Raw genomic sequence first — 22,945 nt, 5'->3', positions numbered from 1 at the left:
TCTATGGGAGGAGGTAATAACGATGTTTTGGGCCAAAACCCAAAGGTTGTTTATCTGACATCAAAATAATGCAGATGTTTGAATATACTCAAGCTTGGAATCATGACTATTGCTTTTCCAAATATATGCCAATGATTTGGATGTGACTGAATCGGGGGCAATTTCTAAATCTGTAGGTGATACATAACTTGAAGGCATATTAATCTGTGAGGTCCATAGTAATTGACACCAAAGTGTTGACATTTAATGCTGAGGAAGGTAAAGTTTTCCACTGTCGTTCTCGTCGCTTTAATTGGCGCAGAGTAAAGGAGCTGACCATAGGTTTGTATTCCACCATTAGGAATTGACTTAGTGCACAGCCCCAGCAATGACCAAGAGTTGCACTCCAGACGAAGACCCCCGGAGATTGCAGAAACAGCAGATCATTCAGTTGGCCCAAAAATACATTCTTAAAAGGGAAATTACAGGCTACAATCGATCCCAGTTCAGAAGAGTAAGAAGTACTGTACATTAAGAAGAAGTTGTCCAGTAATTCTGTAAGCTGCCTGCAAGATGTTGCCGTTGGTCACTGGCGCCATCTTGCCAGAACCTTGCTAGCCTCAGTGGAGCTTGCTGCTAATCTGCCTGAACTGCTGGAGCTACGGTGGGAATCTATTGGAAAGATTGCATATTTTGTATCTGAGACTGTGAAGCAAGAAATATATGTAACATTAATACTCAATGTTGAAGAGTACATTTAGCTATTTATAACCTTAACACTGCAAAATGGAAACTTCTCCGTTTATTTTTAGCATTAACTCAGTTTTGCTCAGTACTATTTTTGTTAAAAATGGTATGAAGTCAAGCAGTTACTGAACAACTTCTTCATATGCATAAAGCCTTTTGATCATCTATACCAACCATGGACATGGGTATTCTCCTGCAGTATGATTTTTGTGAATACTGTATTCCTGAATATCAAACTATATCTACAAACTAATAACTTACCTTGAGTTTCAAAGATTCAAAATCATATGGACTTGGGGTGAAATCTGTGTGGACCCTGGCACGGCCACAGAACGGTCCTAAGTATGGAGGTGGAACGTTATCTAATTGGACACTGTCTCTACTGCTGGCTTCAGAATCCGGGGTAAATGGGTCTCCACCTGGTTAAGAAATATACACTTGAATACAGTTTCAATACCTGTGGTATTAATATTTTTATTTAAAGGAACTCTCTCAAGCATTAAATTAACTGTTTTGATGAATTTAATGTTTTCTGCTGTCACTCTTCTGTTCTTAGTTGAATCCTTCATGTGTTGTTTTACTGCAAGATCAAAAAATGAGATAGTGTTGGGAGATTGTGTCAAATTATGAAGACTGTACAATAACACTTTGACACTTCCATTTTTTCTCTTCCTGGGTCATGACCAGTGGTCCATGACTTTTCAGACATCATTGCCCCAGGAAATCTACACTCTTTGGTATCCAACCTCATCCCATACTCTTAATCCCAAACTGTCTGCTTCGACCTCTTTCACGAATCATGCGAAGTGCCTGGTGAAATTGCATTTCAGCCCATTTTATGTCTTTTCCATCCATACCTTTTATCTCACCTTGTGCAAAGGTTCTCAATCAACTCAATTATTTTAAAATACTCTGCTGCTATAACAGTTTAGAGTCACAGGGAGACAACCACGGCTTTGGAAACAGGAAGGATAAATGAAGATGGCAAATTGTAATCATTGTTTGATCTTTTGTTGTTCTTAATAGCATAATTATTTGACAGCTCTGATTTTCAATTTATCATTGAAAACAATAAAGATGATTAAATACAGTGGATTCCTACTAAAAGGGCCTTTGGTTAATTAAGGTAGCCACTTATTTGAGACAACTCTTAAAGAACAAAAACTAATCAAAAAGATAACCTTTAGTTTATTTGGGACACTATGCTGCTTAATTGAGACAGGAGACTGTTGCCAAGCAGTTTCTAACTTGCGTTGGTCGTGCGCACGTGTAGCCATTAGATGCTAAAATATGCTTAAAGCAAACAGATTTTAAATAGAGTCAGCTTGTGTTCTAAAGCAATGATTTTTGTCACTGTTAGTTGGTGAGAAATAAGCAGCAAAACTATTCAGTATGGTTTTGCACACTGCAGTTTTAAGCATTGAGGCTTGGTGATGCCAGAAATGGCTGGGAGTGAAAATGAAATGATTTCATAACTTCAAGTTAGGAACGATTAAGAATTTGAAGATATCGACAATCATCTTGAATGTTACAATGAAGATGAAGATTTGGAGGATGCAATTGTTGAAAGCATTGTATGCAGGCAGGTCATGAATTCCATTTGGTGTCTGCTCTGATTTTGTACATTTACGGTCAATCAAAAGAACGTGATTAAGTTCACTGGATGAATTCCTCTGTTGATAACTGTTGGGAACTAATAGAGTTTTATGGTACTGCAGTAGTACTAGTAGTGTTCTAATTTGTTCTATATTTCAGTTAAATACTTAATTTGTTACTCTGTTAAACAGTGTTTTGACTTTTTTATAACTTTTTAACTACTTTTGTGAAACTTTGGCTAATTGAAGCAGTTGTTTAATTGAGTCAAATATACCGGTTATATTGGATTCCACTTAACCAAATCCATTGTATTTAGGATGCAAACTACAACAATACTTCATTTTAGAAACATTTTGGAATGATTCCCATGTTCATTACTAAACACAAACAGAAGGTATTTTTGCACATTCCTGTGGCTCGCAGTTTGTGCTCCATGATTACTGTGGCACTTACTGTTTGATGCCTGTCTGCTGAGAGGACTGTTGACATACTCTTCTGATTCACTGGCTGAGTATGAGGCCCTGTCCCCTAGTCTTAGATGCATGAGATCATCAGGAGTCATTGGAGACATGGGACCTTCTTCTGCATTGTCAGTCTGAAGACAGAAGTTGCAATAAGTTAATATGAGCCACAACTTATAGTTGACTGCCAGTTTAATAGCCAATCTTGATATATGATGTTACCATTAATAACAGGTCATTGTCACTTACATCTTTTCTAAAATTTCCTTGTACAGTCTTCAGCCTCCTATTTCTTGCACAGGCCAGTTCTGCCTGTCCCTAAAGTACTCCTGGTAAGATTGTCCCAAGAGAACCATTGCTTTCACCTCTCTTGCTCTTCAGAATAATTTCTTCCTATCTTAGCTTTATTCTTTTCCTTGAGCAGCCTTTCCTATCGCTTTCCCATTTGTCTGGCTGCATTTGTTATGTTGTAAAACTTCACTTCACTCACTTTCTCCAGGTCAGAAGTATAGATATGGGACCACAAGTGGGGCCAAATATGCCCATCTTTTCATTGGATACAGTACATCCAGTCTTATTCAGGGTGCTTCTCTCTATTCATTTTCCCTGACATTAATGACTATGACAGTACTGCTTCCTACACTTGGACAAAGCAAAACAATTTGCCCCGTTTGCTGCCAATTTGCACCTTGGTCCTGTTCATATGGTTAATATCTGACTCTTCCTTTGACACATCTATCTCCAACTCAGGGATTAAGTTAATTACTAACATCCATCATAAATCCAATGATTCTCACAACTCTTTTGTCTTTGCCTCCTTTATCCCTGCTTCCTGAATGTGGTGTAGCTGGTGTGTCTGCTGTCTCATTACCCCAATGACCTGATTCGTTCCTCATAACCTATCATTCTGTAATGCTCAGTTTGATGCATGTGACCATGTACCAGCAAGGAAAGCCCCCCTTCCCACCACCCACCCATGCCTGGAGGAATAGGCTCTTTGTCGGGCCACAGCTGATGTGAGGAAGATGCTAGCCAGGGTCAATTGATGTCATGCAACAGGGCCTGATAACGTACTTGGTCAGGTGCTGAGGATCTGTGTAGCCCTGTTAACAGAGATTTTAACAGATATCTTCAACATTTCTCTGTCCCCTCAGGCTTCAAGGCAGCCACCAGCATCCCAGCGCCAAAGAGAGGAACCTGCTCAATCACTACCCTCATTGATCCCAACAGTAAAGAAATGCTTTGAGTGGTTGGTTATGGATCTCATTAAATCCCATCTTCCTGCTACATTGGACCCTTTCCAGTTTGCTTATCGCTCAAATTGGTCCACTGATGATGTCATAGCCTCTTCCCTCTTCCCCATCCTGTTCCACCTGGAAAATGGTGCCTCAAAATCCCAGGATGCTGCTTATTGACTAGCTCGGCATTTAATATGTCTATCCCCCAGAAGCTGGATTGCAAGCTGTCCTCATCACCTCTCTCTGTAACTTGGAATGAAATCTGTATGGATCCTGGACTTCCTGCCAGAAGGGCCACAGTTAGTCCATGGTGGCAGAATCATCTCTAGCTCCATCACTCTAAGCACCGGCACTTCCCAGGGCTACGTGCTCAGCCTGCTGCTGTTCACGTTTCTGATGCGTGGCTGCACTGCTTGATCCGGTTCAAAATGAATCATCGAGTTTGCTGATGACACAACAGTGGTTGGCCTCATCAACAACGGTGATGAGATAGCGTGGAGTGAGGGGGTAGCGAGACCACTAGAATGGTGCGAACACAGCTCGAGTCTAAAAAGATGCTTGTGAACTTTAGGAAGGTGCAGGCTCCATTTCCTGAGGAGACAGAGGTGAGCAAGTCTCCCCCCCACAATCCCCATTTTAACCAATTTTTACAGGAGAAACTTTGAGAGTGCCCTGACCAGCTGCATCACCATCTGATAAAAGAATTGCAAGGCATCAAACTGCAAATCCCTACAAAGCAAGGAGAGGACTGCTGGGAGGATCATCAGGGTCTTTATTTCACCCATCAGAGATATTTATCAGGAGCGCTGTGTACATGTACATGCCTTTAGCATTGTCAATGATACCTCCCATCCATCCAACAATCTCTTTGGCCCCTACCATCAGGCAGGAAGTAAAACAGCATTAGGAAAAGAACTGTTACGACACTGAACTGCATCTTCTTCCGGACCATGAGACCATTGAAGCTGCCACCGCCAAGGTCTCATCTTGTCTGAAACACCAGTGGCGTTATATTGTTTACCTTTTAACTCGTATCATATGTGCACCTTATATTTTGTTAATTTATTTGTGGTAAATAACTTTGTGTTATGTGTGTGAGTTATATGTACTGCATTGTGCACCTTGGTCTGGAGGAACATTGTTTCATTTGGCAGTATATGTGAATGGTTGAATGACAATAAACTGAACTTGAACTCTGTTACTGTCTACATGGAATTGGGTTTTCTCCACAAGCTGCAATCTCCTCCCAGGTCACAAAAACATGTATTTTATTTGGACACTCTATACTGTCTCTAGTGTGTAGGTGAGTGATATGCTGTGGGGGGAATTGATGGAAATGTGGAGGGAATAGAATAGGATTAGAGTTAATAAGACCATAAGGTAATAAGACATAGGCCCATTGTGTCTGTTCCACCAATCAATCATGACTGATTTATTTTCCCTCTCAACCCCATTCTCCTGCCTTCTCCCTGTAACCTTTGATGCGTTTACTAATTGTGAACCTATCAACTTCAAATATACCCAATTACCTGTTTTCTACAGCTGTCTGAGGCAATGAATTCTACAGATTCACCATCCTCTGGCTAAATAAATTCCGCGTCTCTGTTATGAAGGGATATCCTTCTATTCTGTGGATGTGCCCTCTGGTCCTAGATTCTCCTTTGAATGTAGTCATCCTTTCCACACCCACACTAGATGGGTCTTTCAATATTCAAAAGGTTTCAGTGAGATCCAGCCCCCTACCCCCGATTCCCCCATTCTTCTAAACTCCAGTGAGTAAAGGCCCAGAGTCATCAAACACCTATATGTACAGTAATGAGCAACTGATAGTTAGCATGAACTTGGTCAGCTGCTGGGCCTGCTTCTACTCTATATTTCCAAGCCTTTGACTTCATTCCATTCGCCTCGTTTCCATTCTTCATCATATCTGCTCTGATGATACAAAATTCCACACTAGAGGTCCTCCTTTCCACATAAAATGTTTTCCCCTCTACTAGCCCACCCCCCTAAATAGAGAATATACTGCTAGCCACATTGTAAGAAGGAACAAGAAAGAAAGTCGCATGTTATTCTCTTTTGAGACATTTCCCCAACTCATTTCTACCATGGAGATGGACTCATAATTCCCCATGTTGCCTTCACATCAATTAACTATATTCGAGACTCTCTTCCCAGAGTGAATGTTTTGAAATTCTGATAGCTAATACTTTACTATTTTAACCCTTATTTTAAAAAATAAATTGATAGACAACCTCTTTTCAACTGGAACTCTCAGGAATTTTATTAAATGTCTAATCTTTTTATTTGACTTTGTTTTAAAACGTGAACTATTTTCTTCTTTGCCGATCAACTCAAACCAGTGTGTATGTAGAAATCCTTTCCTTCCCAGAGGTGCCAGAAATATTTTTCATTTAATGCTAATTCACAGTGTAAGGTGGTGTTGTGGTGACAAGATGAAATTATGAAAGAGATTTTACCTTCTCTTCTGCTAAAGCTTTCACCATCATTCTGCCAGTCTTCCTGTTCATAGTACGTGAAATAACCGCTCTCCATTTCTTTCCTAGTTTGCTTCCAGCTTTGGTGGCCTCTTCTGGACTTGCTGCAATAGTGTCAGCCGCCTCTGTCTGAAAATAAAATGTCAGGTTGAATTTCTATTCTGGGTGTAACAGGCAAATATGTAACACTGACACTGTTTTGACGCTCTTTATTTAATAGTTCTACCAAGGTGTGAAATTATTTAATTCTAAATTGGTTAACGCCTTTTCTAAAATATTGGACAATGTTTTTCATGGGATGGTCTAGCTTTGTGACTTGTGCTGCTAAAACTCAGCAAATTGCTATAAACACCAGCGTGATAATGATTTGAGTATCGGTCAGAGGGAACTTGAGGGGTAAATGTTGTCCGGATTACTTGGGAGAAAATAAAATCACCTGTTCCTTTTTGATATATTAGGTGAAACTCAGTAAACACCTAGAAAAGACATATTAAGTAAATGGAGGCATCCCCTAGATAGCATTAAAATAACTGGGGCTGCCACCTTTCTCTCTTTTGCCACTCAGAAAATCTACTTTACCTGACTTCCAGATAGGTGACATTATGCCTTTGATCATTGTCCCGAGTTGCAATTAGCCTGCAGAATATTATTCATGAGTGGTGATTAAAACATCCCTGGCCTTCCAAAATGGCTTTCCAGCCTGTTTTAAACTGCCTACTGGACTATTTGGTTAGTCAGTAATTTCCCTTAAGTACTGTTTACTTAATCCAATTGCTTCAATGAAACATGTCAAATATGCAAACTCAGCTAGTAGATTGCCAACCTGATTACAACCCATTTCATGATCTTTGTGGTTGGTTGGTGTGAGGGTAAGTCCCACTGAAAATATTGTAATAACAGCAAGATTATAAGGTGACATAAAAGAAATAGTATAGTTCTTGGTAAGAACCTCTCTTCTATTTTAATATAATTTTCTCATTTATTCTGCACCAGAGTTACTCATCAGACTTACATTTTCATTTATGCTGAGCTGTTCATTAACCAAAGGCGAAGATGGAGGCTTTGAGCGATCAAAGTGCTTGAAACTGCTTGACCTTTGTAGAGAGAGCTAACAAGAGAAATGATAAACATTATTGTCATTTTGTATTAATTGAATAATACTCACAAGAATGAATGAATGTTGATATTGATTTGAATATATAGGCACAATGCCTCCATATTGACTTTCCTGACTTCAGTACTTTCAAGTTGTCATCAACATTATTGCTAGATCATAATTCCATGAATTTCCTTTGTCAAGCATAAAATATAAAAATAAATATGTACTTACATAACATATATTAATAAATTATTTATAAATATACTAAACTAATGGCTAAACCAAGCAATTTTACTGCCTTCAATACTTCTGAGTTGCTGTTTATATTATTGTTAGCAATACCAATTCCATGATTGTGCCCTTTTTAAGCATAAAATAAATAATTAAAATAAATGCTTTAAATGCCTCAACCCAACAGTTTAAATCATGGGTCTAAGAAAAAAACTATGACATACTAAAATGTATTAAAATTCTCTCTATATACTTCAGTGGAGGGATTGACCAAATCATATTTAAAGAATGTTAAAATTGCTAATAAAATAGAAAATATGTGAACATTTTAAACTCTCACATGCCATATGAATCTCGAGGGCCATATTGTTTGCATTTTTATTTTGTAAAAATCATGGAAGTAGGTCACGCAAATGCAGGCTGAGCCTCAATAATCCTCAAGCATATAGAACTCAAAATTTTTATCACTCTTTGAATGAAAAGTATACTCCTCATTTCAATCTTAAATAGCCCTATGCATCATTATAAGACTGGGATCCATTTCTAGGTTTCTCAACCAGGTGAACCATCTTCTCTGCATTAACCCTGATGAGTCCTCTTAAAATTCTGCAAGTTTCTTCTACACTCTAAAGAATAGAGGCCCAGCCTACTCAGTCTCTCCTCCTGTTGTCAGATCTACTACCACAAGTATTCTTAGGTTTATAATCCCTTCATTGTTTTATCCCTCCTTATGTTTATAACCTCTCCATCCTTGTGATTACCTTCGAAATTTGTGCTTTCCACTTCTGAACTACTCTTTTTACATCATCATCTAGGAATTGATCTATCTCTCCTTGTCCACCCTCTTCTTTAAGCCATTTCCTAAACCCCACTTCTTCGGACAAGCTGCAATGGTCACTCTTGACATTCCCCTCTGTCTCAGTGAGGAATTTTGCCTGATTACATTTCAGTGTGCAACTTGGGATTTTTTTTTAATTTAAGGAGAAATATCACTTCTGGTTGCGTATCATAAATACAAGAACACAAAGGAAATAGGAATGGGAACAAAATTAGTAAAGGTTGGAAACTCTCAGCAGGTCAGTCAGCATCAGTGGGGTAAAGAAACGAGAGTCAACGTTTCCTTAGAAGTGAAACTGAAACATCAGGAGCTTGTGAGGAGGAGGGTGTCGCTGACGGTAAAACCAGGTTGACCATGGGGAGCAAACACGAGGAAATCTGCAGATGCTGGAAATTCAAACAACAACACACACAAAATGTTGGTGGAACACAGCAGGCCAGGCAGCATCTATAGGGAGAAGCGCTGTCGACACTTCTCCCTATAGATGCTGCCTGGCCTGCTGTGTTCCACCAGCATTTTGTGTGTGTTGTTGACCATGGGGATGAGCTGTAAACAATGTCAGTGTGGAACTGGCAGCAGTTGAAGGGTAAGGAGATCAGCAAACAAACCTGGATAAAATAAAGTTGGAGTTGTGAAAGGCACAGCAGGAGAGGTAAAAAAAAACAAACTGAGCTAATATACAGAGGGATGACTGATACAGACCGAGAAATTATGTTACCTGAGTTTTAGAATTCAGTATTGAGTCAAAAGCCTTAACTCTTTCACATCAGTTCCCCATATCCCTCACTTCTGTAATCTTTAAAAGTTTATCCACTTCCTCTTTAAATACCTCTAATGACCTGATCTGCACATAGATTCATCATTCTCTGTGAGAAGTGCACAGTAACATAGTCATGAAATGAAATGTTATTGCTTTAGTCAGGGGAAATCCAGTTATTTATTATTGAGATACAATGCAGAGCAGGCCCTTCCAGCCCATAGAGCCACGCCACCCAGTAATCCTAACCTAGTTACAGGACAATTTACAACTGGTACAGCTTTGGATTGTGGGAGGAAACACACACAGTTATAGGGAAAATATGCAAACTCCTTACAGGCAGCGGTGGGAATTGAACCTGAGTCGCCTGTACTGTGAAGCGTAATGCTAACCTCGACACTACTGTGCTGCCCCATTTATGCAGGTGGTTGTGATACCTATTTCACTTCAATAAGCAGACTTCACACAAATCATTGTTTGGGTGGCAATGGGGTTGGGAACCCCTGCTCGAAACCTTTCTGTCCATGAGCCTGTCTAAATGTTCTCTAAATTTTATAATTGTATCTGCCTGTTGGTTTCATATTCCCACTATTCTCTGTGTAAAATTATTGCCTCTCACATCGCTAATAAATCTGTCCCCTTCAGAATCAGGTTTAACATCACTGGCATATGTTGTGAAATTTGTTGTCTTGTGGCAGCAGTACATTGCAATAAATAATAATAATAATAAAAATAAATTACAATAAGTATAGATAACAAATTAAATTAAATGGGTAGTGCAAAAAAAGAGGAAAAAGTTGTGGGGTAGTGTTCATGGATTCATTGTCCATTCAGATATCTGATGGCGGAGGGGAAGAAGCTGTTCCTGAAACATTGAGTGTGTGTCTTCAGGCTCCTGTGCCTCCTCTTTGATAGTAGCATGAGAAGAGAGCATGTCCTGGATGATGGAGGTCTTTAATGCTGGATTTCAACTTTTTACGGCATTGCCTTTTGAAAGTGTCCTCAATGCTGGGGAGGTTGGTGCCCATGATGGAACTGGCTGAGCTCACAACTTTCTACAGCTTTTTCTGATCCTGAGCAATGGCCTCTCCATAGCATACGGTGATGTAGCCTGTTAGAATGCTCTCCACAGTACATCTGTACAAATGCGTGAGTATCTTTGGTGAAAAAAAACAAGTTTTCTCAAACTTACAATGAAATATAGCAGCTGGCGTGCCTTCTTCGTAATTACATCAATATGTTGGGCCTAGGATAAACCTTCAGAGATGTTGACATCTAAGAAAATGAAACTGCTCACCCTTTCCACAGCTGATCCCTCATTGAAGACTGGTGTGTGTTCCCTTGACTTCACTTCTGAAGTTCACTATCAAATCCTTGATCTTACTGATGTTGAGTGCAAGGTTGTTGTTGCGACACCACTCTACCAGCTATCTCGCTATTATATGCCTCCCCAACACCATCTGAAATTCTGCCAATGGCAGCTGGCAAAGTTTTAGATGGCACTTGAGCTGTGACACAGTTGTTGGTGTAGAGAGAATAGAATAGTCGGCTAATCACACATCCTTTAGGTGCGCCAGAGTTGATTGTCAGCGAGGAGATGTTATTTCCGATCCACATAGACTGTGGTCTCCCAGTGAAGAATTCAAGGATCCAGTTGCAGAGGGAGGTATAGGGGCCTAGGTTTTGCAGCTTGTTTATTTAGAACTGGAGGACATACTTGTGTTGAATGCTGAGATGTAATCAATAAACAGCAGTCTGCCTTAGGTATTACCATTGTCCTGGTGATCCAAGGCCGAGTGGAGAGCCAGTGAGATTGTGTTTGCTACAGACCTATTGTGGCAATAGACAAGCCATGACCAACCTCTCAAAACACTTCATCACAGTAGATGTGAGTGTCACTGGCTTATAATTGTTGAAGCAACTCACATTGCTCTTGTTGGGCACTGGTACGATTGGTGCCTGTTAGAAGCAGGTCTGACTGTAGCAGCGAGGCATTGAAGATGTCCTTAAACACTCCCTCAGTTGGTTGACACAGGTTTTCAGAGCCCTACCAGGTACACTATAAGAGCTTGAAACCGTGTAAGGGTTCACCCTCTTGAAAGATGTTCTGACGTGGGCCTCCGAGACAGAGATTGCATGGTCACTAGATTACCACAGGGATCTACTCAGATGTAATTTTATTCTTCCATTCAAAGTCTGCATAAAAGGCCTTGAGCTCATCTGAGAGTGAAGCATCACAGCCAGTCATGATGTTAGATTTTGCTTTGTAGGAAGTAATGGCCTGCAAACCCAGCCAGAGCTGATGTGCATCTTATTCCATCTCCAATCTCAATTGGAATAGATTTTTGCTCTTAAAATAGCCTTCCATAGGTCATACGTGGTGTTCTTGTATAGTTACGGATCACTGGTCTTGAATGCCACAGATCCAAGCCCTCAGCAGACCATGGATATCCTGGCTCATCCACGGCTTATGGTTTGGTATGTTCTTGAAGGCACACACTCATCCACACAGGTCTTGATGAAGTTCATGACAACTGTGGCATATTCATTCACACTTGAAGATGAATATTGTCTAGTCCAGTGACTCAAAGCAATCCTCTAAACGTTCATCCACCTCTCCTGTTCATGCATTGTTCATCTTCACCATTATACTTTATTGTCACCAAACAATTGATACTAGAGCGTACAATCATCACAGTGATATTTGTATATTTATATTTACTACTGGTGCTGCAGTCTTCAGTTTCTGCTTATACCCCTTTCATCTTAAACCTATGCCCTCTAGTTTTAGACTTCCCTAACTGGGTAAATTACTGTGACTATTCAAGTCAAGTCAAATCAAGTTTCTTGTCATTTCGACCATAAACTGCTGGTACAGTACACAGTAAAAATGAAACAACGTTCCTCCAGGACCTTGGTGCTACATGAAACAGCACATCTATTCACCTTATCTATTCCTTAAATATTTTCTGTCCTAAAGATTAGTATTTGAACCATGTGTTAATGAAAGATTTGGATATATAGCTATTTCCCTTGAGTTCCACCTTGCATCTTATCATATTCAAATTCTGATTAAAAATATTCAAAAATGATTCCAGCTTTTCTTCACATTTTCATTTTACCAGCATTCTACCCAGCACATGGCTTTTGCTAGGAACCTGCTCCCCTTGTCTCAGTATCTCTGAGTTGTCCTGTTCAAATGGACATTCTTCACATATGTGATTGAGCAATTGATGTCAGTGCTTCTTCATTTACATATGAGCATGATCCTGTTTACGTTAAGTATCCCTACCTGGTACTTTCCAACAGGAGTCATGGGTAGATGTCATGACCCTAGATATTTCTCCCCACCTTACACAGAAGTGCTGATGGCAATAGGAGATCCCCATTTATTCCACCGATAAAGTCAACCAAATGAGCCTGCCAATTAACCCTGGGACTTTCTGTGTGTGTGGTTAAGTGCACATGATACAGTTAATTTGCTCATCAACGTGATAAAAGAAAACTCATATGGAAAATGGATTACAAGTGATGAGTTTAAGCATTATCCCAATGGAAACACTTTCAGCAAGGGCGATCACACCTGTGTCCCATTATAAGCACAAGAGGCATGCTGGAAATAAATCAATGTTTTTACATATACAATTGCATTTATATAATTAATAAAGCAGAAAACACAGTTCAGTTTTGTTCAGTTAAACTACTGGATGCCAGGATACAACCACCATGTCATTAATGGCTGTGATTGCGGTGAAATGGGCCTAAGTAACGATGGTGGTGGATGAGCTGGGGGAGGTATACTCTAAACATCCATCCATCTTTCTGAATCCTTTACTTGAGCTTTGCAATTTTTAACAATTGATTTTTAACAATTTTGAACAATTGAATAAAGATTCCTACAATCAATTCTACTAGAAAACCAGAATTTTAAAAAGTAAAATGACTCAGGAAGGCAATGGTTTAAGATGACTTAAAGGGCAATGGGAATGGGGGAAATTTGTATAAACACCATAGATGGGGTCAGGGATGGGAGGGAGAGGAAGAGAGTGATGAATGCAATTAAATTTTACACAAATCAGGGGAAATCTCCATTGGTTGAAGTCGTATCTACTGCAAATGTAGATTGTTGTGGTTCTTGGAGGTCATTTATCTCAGCCCCAGTCCGTCACTGCAAGAGTAGAGTGTCCTTTTCAAATTTCTTGTGTAGTTTAGTGAATGACCTTCCCACATTCAGCATGGGAGTTCTGCTATATAACTTTGGACTATACAGACTGCTTGACATTACTGAAACAGATTGAGGGATGAAATGTCTTCTGTTTGCACTCAATTCCTCTTCTGATATATGATCCCTTTAAATTCAGTGGAATTACATTCCACCATCAAAGTTCAATGTATGTTTCAAGAGGACTAGAATATAAAGGCTCCAAGGGTAGTCGTAGCCGAAGGGTGGTAGTGGGGACGTGCTCTCACTGCTAAACGAATGTTCTTCATGGCGTGCGTCTCAAACAGCCTCTGACAACCAAGTCCATCTCCTGGCCTTCATGTGTGGCTTAGTTCTTATGCCCGGCAGAGCTGTTCTCACTGACAGGAGAAGGGGCAAAGGCGGGCCACTGGCGCCTTAAAATCAGTTGCTCCAGGCAGATGGGGCTCGTTAACCATGGATGGTAGCTCATCTAGGAGAGGGAAAACTCTGATTTCAAACCTCCGCTGCCTTGCGGTTATACCCGCTCACGGGAAAGGCTTTGGGAGTAAACCCTGAGGGAAAAATCTGGAGTCGGAGTCCCGAAGGCGGCTGACTGCTGTACCCAGCACCGGCACGGCAACTCCTGCGATGCTGCTGGCACCAAACGGTATCGACCTTCATCGTTCCTTTGGACCTGTTATCAGCATGGAGAGGGGGTTCCCACTGCACGGGCAACAGACGGATCTCCATATCAACTCTGCCCTGGCTTGTGCGCTGGAGAAACCACTCCCAGTCACTACCAGAGGCACAGTACCCATGGTCGACCATGACTGACGGAGGCCACACAGAATATAAAAGCAAGGATGTAATACTGAGGTTTTAAAAGGCACTGGTAAGGCTGCACTTGGGGTATTGTGAGCAGTTTTGGGCTCCTTATCTAAGAAAGGATGTGCTGGTATTGGAGAGGGTCCTGAGAATGCATGAGTTAACATATGAGGAATGTTTGATAGCTCTGGGCCTATACTCTCTGGAGTTTAGAAGAATGAGAAGTGATCTCATTAAAACCTGTTGAATATTGAAAAGCCTAGATAGAGTGGATGTGGAAAGGCTGTTTCCTAAACAGAAGTGTCTAGGACCAGAGGGCACAGCTTTAGAATAGAAGGATATCCCTGTAGAACAGCAATGAGGAGGAATTCCTTTTCTAGTGAGTGGTAAATCTGTAGATTTCATTGCCACAGATGGCTGTGGAGCCGAAGTCATTGGGAATATTTAATGCAGAGGTTGGGAGGTTTTTGATTAGTAAGGTTGTCAAAGGCAATAGGGAGAAGGCAGGAAAATGGGGCTGAGAAGGAGAATAATCATCCATGATTGAATGGTGGAGCAGACTCAATGGACTGAATGGCCTAGTTCTGCTCCTATGTCTTATGGTCTTAGATCTTATATGTATTTGTGTGCCATGTGGCAAGTTCCTGAGAATATGCTGTTCACATGTGAAGAAAAGCAAACCAAATTTTGTTTCAATGTCCTTTAAGAGATAGCTAAAGTTCAAAGTACATATATATCACCATATACTGCAATGAGATTCATTTTCTTGCAGGCATTCACAGTAGAACAAAGAAGTACAATAGAATCAATGTAAAACTGCACCCAAAGACTGACAAGCAACCAATTTGCAAAGCAACATAACTGTGAAAAGTGGAAAAAAAAGTATAAATAAATCGTATTGAGAAAATGAGCTGTAGAGTCCTTGAAAATGAGTCCATAGGTTGCATTCAGTTATTCACCTCTCAGTGGTTCATCCCTCTGGGCCCAGTTTTAAAACACCACCAGCCACAACGAAAACCACACAATCCTCCGTTTTAAATTTCCAAATGAAGTCTTTAAAAGCGTTTGTTTCACTGTCAATCCAAATGAAGAAGTATGCATTTAATTACCATGTGTATGTGTGTGTACATATGTATGTGTGTATGTTTCTTGCAGATAGGCCTGCACCAACAAACAACAGCCCATTTGCAACTCCAGAAGAAGGAATGGGGAAAGAATGTCCCAAGAATCCTGATGCCTGGTCTCAACCTGGATCTTTGACTGTCCATTTTCTCCATAGATGCCGCCTGACTCACTGAGTTCCTCCAGAGTTTTGTGTGTTGCTCCAGATTTCCAGCACCCACATTCTTTCTTGTGTCCCAAGAATCTGCCTCACTTTCCCCCAAATTAGTCTGTTAGATCAAAGGGATGTCCAAAACCTAATGCTGGGACCAGTACTGAATGCAGCACAGACTTGAAGTAATGAGGTGGTGTGAGAAACCTTTCAAATGTTGAAGGAAGCCTATGGCAAGAACTTTCTTGTATCACCAATTTAGGATTATTTTTGTCAAATGGACTTGAAGCCACATGGTGTCAGATGGAAAAGATACTGACCTTTTCCCTGCTGCCCGGTAAATCCTCATAGCCATTCCTTCATAAAAGGTGCCAGGTTTATTGCAAGACCAGGCCACAGGATTTTGTGGTTAACACCATGTGACTTCCCTAGTTTAACCAATGCCAGATCACTTTTTTAAAAAAAGGAAACACCTTGTGCGTTGCTGTTGCATTTCCTCACGGTATTGTCTGCTTCTTTTTTTAGGGGTTTATGCAAATTTATTTCATTTCACAGTATAAATTAAATTGGAAGATATTTGTGGGCATAAATGCTGCATTTATGAATATTTGTAATACAATGTTTAAGTGTGTACAGAATCCTGTTTCCTGTGTCAACACCATATTTAATTGGAATGTAATATGGAAAATGGGGCAGGGGAGTGTTGAATGGAAAAACGTTCAGAATGTTTGATGGTGAAAGTTTTGTGGAAATGTAGAGTAATCTGGGTGTCAGAGTTCACAATTTGCCAAGTGCTAGTATGGTGGTCAGCAGATAATTAGGAAAGCTATGTTATCACTTGCAGCTAGGGAATTGAACACAAATATAGGGAGGCTATACTTCAGCTGCATTGTGTATTGTTGAGAACACATGTCGAGTGTTGTGAATGGTATTGCTGTGCTTACATTAAAAATAGCTGTTAATGCATTGGAAGTAGTTCAGAAAATGTTTACTAGTCTGATTACCATGGTAATGCTAGTCTCAACCTATATGAGGTATTATTTTTGTCTCAACCATCCCTCCCCACCCTCTCTGCAGCTTATAACTAACTTGCTTTCTCCCTTTCGCAATTCTAACAGAAGGTCCCTGACTTGAAAGAATAACTCTATTTAATCTTCCACAGATGCTGCCCAACCTGCTGAGAGCTTTGATTAATGGCTCTTCTTTTTAACGTTTTTTATTTATTAGACTATGTAGGTTGCCCTATGAGGAAGAGTTGGAAAGGCTAACTTGCATTTGCTGCAGTTCAGAAAGCTGAAAGCTGATTTTGTTGACCCATACAAAATCTTGTGAGGAGTTGCTATTTAAAAAAAAGTCATCACCTATTTAAAGCAATGATAAATCAATTTATTTGTTCATTGTGAATCTTTGGAACTCTCTTGCTTAAGTTTGAGTGGATTCTTTGTATGTTTTCAAGACCGAGTTAAATAGGTTCCTGATAAGTAGAGGCAGTGGTCAGTGGGTTTGTGTTACCGCAGGTAAGTGGTAATGTAGATGAGGCTAAAACCAGATTAGCTATGGTTTTATTAAACTGTAGAGGATGCTTGAGGGTTGAGTGACTTACTCCTGCTTCTAACTCACATGTTTTTATGTATGTTTGTACCTTTCACATTACATTTTACATTTTGATTTATGGCAGGTGTTTGAAGTTTATGCAATAACAACTAAGTAACATGACATTTGCCTCAGGCAGTCTTACTGTTGTATAACACCTTTCTCATCTTTTGAGAACAATCCAAAGCATTTTACAGCAAATGAACTACTTTCTGATGTGTCGCTGCTTTTGTAAACATGAGAAATATTGCAGTCAATTTGTGAAAGCCAAGGTCCCAGAAACAGCAAATGGAGACCAACCACTTTTTTAAAAGAATTGTTGAATATGTGATAAAGCCTAGCTGGGATACACATGTAACTGAATCATTTTTGTCCATCTGAGAGAAGTGATGTGTTCTTAATGACTCATGTCAATGACACCCAAGATGACATTCATGGACCAAAGTTTATATGAAGATATACATTATGACATATAAATTTATTTGAATTTTCAGTGGTGTTGCTTATTTTATGTTGAAAGAATTTTTATAATATTTTCCCCTCACTTCTTAAAGACAGGACAAGATAGAAAACTGGACATTGAAACTGAAAATTCACTTGTATATTGGGAAAGGGAGCAGAGAATTCTAGCTTTTGCTACATCACATGCTATTAAATTTCAGGAACCCATTAAAGAGTTGCTAAATGCTGAACTCTCCCATGAGTGGAGATCACTGGAAGCAGAGTCCAGCACTGAACAACTCATTAATGGGTTCCTGAAATTTAACAGCACAAGTGTAAATCATGGGGTCAATCTACACTGGGAGTTCTGAAGCTTTAGCAGAACTGCTAGTGTGACATGGAGCAGCAAAAGCAGCACTTATCCTTATTCCTGGAAAGTAAAGAATGTAGCCTCAGATTTTGTCAATTCAATTGCCGCAGCTTAGGCTGAGGGTAGAAATCTCGTACTAAGGCTTGGTATGCTCTGCTATCACCTGCAAAGTTACACTGTTGTCTCCCTGTTCAGCTCAACATGGCATGGCTTGATATTTCTTTTGTAAGGCTGAACCCCCCCCCCCCCCCCCCCCCCGCTTCCACTGATAATCCCCCTTAGATTCTAACATACTTTTGAGCTGAAGGGAAAAATACTTTAATTCAGATGTTGTCTTTGCTGAGAGTCATTTAGTTTTTGGATGCAATATTATTCTTTGGGTGTTGATTAGCTTGATCTTCTAAAGAGTTTGACGTATTTTGGAGGCCTCAATGGAATTCATGTTAGCTCATCTGCTGTGCGTACTGCTGAGAGCTTGCAAGGGTGAATTTGCAGACGTGTGCAGTGAAACTTCTTCCGCAAACTCTTGAGGAAGAGGATGCAGGTGGAATATCTGATTTTAACCTTCTCTACTGTAATTTTGAAACACGACGTCAAATTGGTCTTAATCTATTCTGCCCCAATTTCTAGTTGCACCTTAAACTGAAATCAAATCCTTTTGCCCTCTTTTAATTAGAAAAACATTTTTATCCATTCTACCTGCATACTGTACATCTTTGTACAAATATTGGAACTAGGCTAAATTGAGAATTACAGAGTCAATGTTTTCTTATGGCTACCCATTGTTCCCTTCTCCCCCTGAATTAGTATCTCTCTAACATAGAAAATTAGAACTTGCTTATAGTTATCATGACTAAGAAGATTAAACCTACTGTATTACTATTATCCCTCAGCTGTTGAATTAACGTACTTATTGCTGTAGATAACCCTATTCCTGCTTCAGCATTGACCTCAGTTCTCCATTTTGAACATAATGCAGTTCAAGTTGTGATTGGATCTGTACTCATTCTCCACTTTTAAGATGTTCCTTTCCTACTCAACAAAAGCTCAAAACACCTCTTTTTTGAATTATGATTTTAGAGCATTTGTTCAACTTTGGAATTAATCAATGTCTGGACCCTGGAGGCATTTGATCTGAATCTATGCTCAGCTCTTTGTTGCTTGGTAACAATACCTTCGTTCAGTTAGGCGAGATCAGGCAGAAGTATCAGTCTAATGAAGAGGTTAGCCACTTCCTGCCAGGCGTCCTATTTTCAATTTTCACAGAAAATGCTTCAGTTTCTTTTACTTGCAAGGATGTATACTTGACTAAATTGCAATGAATTTGAAAAAAATGGAAGCTTGTTTTAGAGTTTTAATTTTCATTTAATTTATCTGAATATTAGTAACTTAAAATGTGGTAAGCAAATGTTTGTTGGTCAAGAAGATTATGGGAACATATTGCTAAAATATTGGAGCTGTGGTATATTTGCCTATAAATTTTGATATGACTGTGGGTTTGGCATTGCTTACTCACAATAGTATTGCACATTGTTTCGTGCTAGAACCTCAAGCAACCATTTCATCATTAGCAAATAAGTACTGTAATCTTCAGAAGCAGGCAAACCCTTTTTACGTGGAGGCACTAGAGCCTGCAGATGCTGGAAATCTGGAGCAACACACAAAAAGCAGGAGGAACTCAGTTGGTCAGACAGTATCTGTGGAGAGAAATGGACGTTTCAGCTTCATCTGGTCTAGGAAGGATCCAGCTGTAGAGTCTCAAGCTCCCCATGTATGCTGCTGACTCACTGAGCTCCTCCTGCTCATTGTGTGTTGCTCTATCTTTATGCGAGTGTGTTTTTAAATTAAGAGACTGCTGGGAAACAAGAGCTTTCAGTTTCATCCTAGGTACAATATGATAGTACAAGGAATATGGGTCGTTTCCAAGCATGCAGAAACAGTTCAGTTGGTAAGAAAAGGAGAGGACTTGGCTATGATTTGAAGAGAGAGCATACTGTTATTTAAGATGTGGAAGAGTACTGTACTAAATATAATTCTTTCATTATTCCCAATGTTTCTCCTATTTGTCCTGAGAATGCTGACTTCTGCTGCAGTCTGTTCCTGTGATCATTAGTTCTAATAATTTTGATTCACCTGTGATTTATGATGGCAAGCAAGTTAATCATGTAAGAAAACGTGCTTGCTTAGAAAGTTCCTGCCTTTATTGTTTATCTAGATACACGTAGCTCTAGCAGTTTTCTGCTTTAGAATCAAGAGACTAATTCTAAAATTGGATTGCAATAATATGCAAAGAAACAAGCCCTCCCATTTGGTAATCGGTCTAGACAGTCTGTATATGCAGGTGGGTGTTTATTTTTGTGTATGTTAACAGGAAGAATGGGCCTCAGAATTGTACTTCTTATTTTTTCTGTTAACAGAGAGGAAGGCCATTTGTTCTGTTGAGGCAATACCTGCACTCAGAGCAACTGTGTTAATCCCATTTATTTCTCTGCAGTATATCCTCTCTCATAAGCTCATCCTCTCCATCTTGGCTTTCCATCTGCGAATCTACATTTAGGGTAATTTACAAAGGCCATTTCCCAACCAGCCAGTGTTGCAGAAGATGGCCGGAAACTAGAGCAAACTGCTGAGAACCGCGTGATCACAGAAGGAAGGTGCAAACTTCACACAGTCAGCATCGGAGATCAGGATCAAACCCTGGTCACTGGAACTGTGAGACAGCAACTCTGCAAGCTGCCGGTACTGACCAAACTTCACATCAATAAGGGTATGAAGCTGACCTGCACGCAGGCCTACAAGTCTATTGGTTGGCACAATATCTTTATATGCTATATGACCAAATTTTATCAAAACAAGCAGGGCTGTTCATTAATATTTGCAAATTGCTTCCTTGTCATCCATGCACAAGACATGGTGCTTAACAGAGGTAGTCAGACCTGTGCAGTATATTGATGTCCAATGGTGTTCAGCAGCTTTGATTGCCATGTTTGAGACTTGCTTCAGGGCGCCCATCTGATCCAGGCCAAAATCCTGGAATCCAGTACTTGGATTTACCTACAAATATGTCTTGGCACATTCATTGCCACGTTTGTTCTTCCCCCTAACTCGTTCAAACCTTCCCTCCTCTTTCCACTGATTTTCCCCAACTTGGGACTTCTTCCAATAAACACTCTCTTTATAACTGGCAATAAACTGAGTTTCCTATGAGCACCGCGATGCCAGAACTCCACGTGCATCACAAAATTAACTCACCTTTGCTGGTATAGAAAAGCTATTTAGTCAAGGTCTATATATGATCTACAACCTGGTAATCTGGTCAGCAGTTGCTCTTCAATCAACATCAATCTAATATATTGGTCATTGATAATAGAGCAAACTGGGCCATGATAAATAGTCAATTCTGTTAATTTTCCATTTCATTGTCCACTCAAATCAGATTTAAACATGTCAGCAGGATTGGAAATCTGGGTAGGTGGATCCCCTTATCACTATAAAGTAACTCACAGTGATGAATGTGGGTCAGTTTTGTAAGAAAGATGGAAGGGGTAAGTTTTCATGGCTCATGAAATTACACCTCCCATTGTGGGAAATAAAAGAGCACTCACTCCCCTGGCCTCAGAAAGGAACTTTTTAAACCTGTTTTGAAGGACTTTGTCTTCCTAGGACACTCTTCTCATTCCACACTTTACTATTTTGGGCATAATTTTAATTTCACTTTATAAAATAAGATGAAATGTACTGTCAAGGAAACATTATTTTGTGGGTAAGATATCCTGAATGTGTGGAAGGTCAGAACATATTGATATAAGCATGAGGCTGGCTGGTAGTTCTCCATGAACTGGTCTGGTCCATTTACAACATGGTGAAGATGAGTTCATTGGGGAAGATTGCCTCTGAACATAATTTCAGCCTTGTAATAATTAATGTTAAAAAAACAATCTCATTGGATTCCACAGCATATGCTACATGATGGAAGCTTAATCTGTTATTTCATGATGCAGAAAGAAACAGCCTAAGAAAAATATCCCCCAAAATACATCCTTTTTGTTGCGGACTGTGTAAATTCTGAGAAAATATTTAAATCCTTTCCGCTGCTGAAGATTTAAGACCTCCTGCAAGAGTACCAACAATATGGAAATGTGGGAAACAATGTGAACCATCTCTCTTGGAAACAATCTCAAGAACACATTGCAGACTGAGTGGAATTTGACTCTATGTGGCTTGGTGATCTGTTCCAACTGAGAACCTGTCATTATGAGTGTAGTGGCAAATCTGAACTCAGCTTGGTGACAAGAAGCACAATATTCAGTCACATTATGTCACTCAACCCCTTTTCTCCAGCTACAATGCAAATAAGAATCAAATGAAGTGAATTTTGCACATCAAGTAATATTTACTGGGGGATTTCCTGCTGGTTCTCTCAAGCAATATTTGTTGAATCATATTGCAAAAAGAAGATTGCATGAGGATTTCAAGAGCATACGGCAAGGTGACCTTCAAATTAAAGAGGACAGATAGTTTGAAAATATCCATGTATAAATATCTTTCTTTTAAAGTAAGTCATATTCTGGTTAATAATTTTTCTGACTAAAGGTTGTAAGAGGTTTGGTGGTATATATATTGCAACCAATGTGACATGCGTTGCACTGCAAATGAATTATCTTGCATACTTAAGCACCTTTACAGTGTGAACGTAAAAACATAACTTAAAACCACAAACTGATGTCTAGGGAATGAAGCAAATTCAACACAGGTTAAACTGTGAAATTCTTAATAGTATGATACTTTTCCCCATGAAGGAGAGCAACATGTTGAATTT

The 22,945-nt window shown here is 39.7% G+C and overlaps 1 protein-coding gene across 1 annotated transcript in view; it reads right to left on the bottom strand.

Annotated features, from left to right (window-relative positions):
- The window catches only part of sash3 (SAM and SH3 domain containing 3), a 56,337-nt gene that overhangs the window by 14,946 nt on the left and 18,446 nt on the right, over positions 1–22,945 (bottom strand). The window contains exons 2-5 of the mRNA XM_073058250.1: positions 7,529–7,624; positions 6,499–6,645; positions 2,776–2,917; positions 988–1,145 (exon numbers count right to left, since the gene is read on the bottom strand). Of these exons, the coding sequence (XP_072914351.1) occupies positions 988–1,145; positions 2,776–2,917; positions 6,499–6,645; positions 7,529–7,624 (543 nt within the window). The remainder of the gene's footprint in view (positions 1–987; positions 1,146–2,775; positions 2,918–6,498; positions 6,646–7,528; positions 7,625–22,945) is intronic.

This window comes from Hemitrygon akajei, chromosome 10 (assembly GCF_048418815.1).
Source record: "Hemitrygon akajei chromosome 10, sHemAka1.3, whole genome shotgun sequence".
In the NCBI taxonomy this organism is placed as follows: domain Eukaryota; kingdom Metazoa; phylum Chordata; class Chondrichthyes; order Myliobatiformes; family Dasyatidae; genus Hemitrygon; species Hemitrygon akajei.
This window is presented reverse-complemented; position numbering and strand designations above follow the sequence as displayed.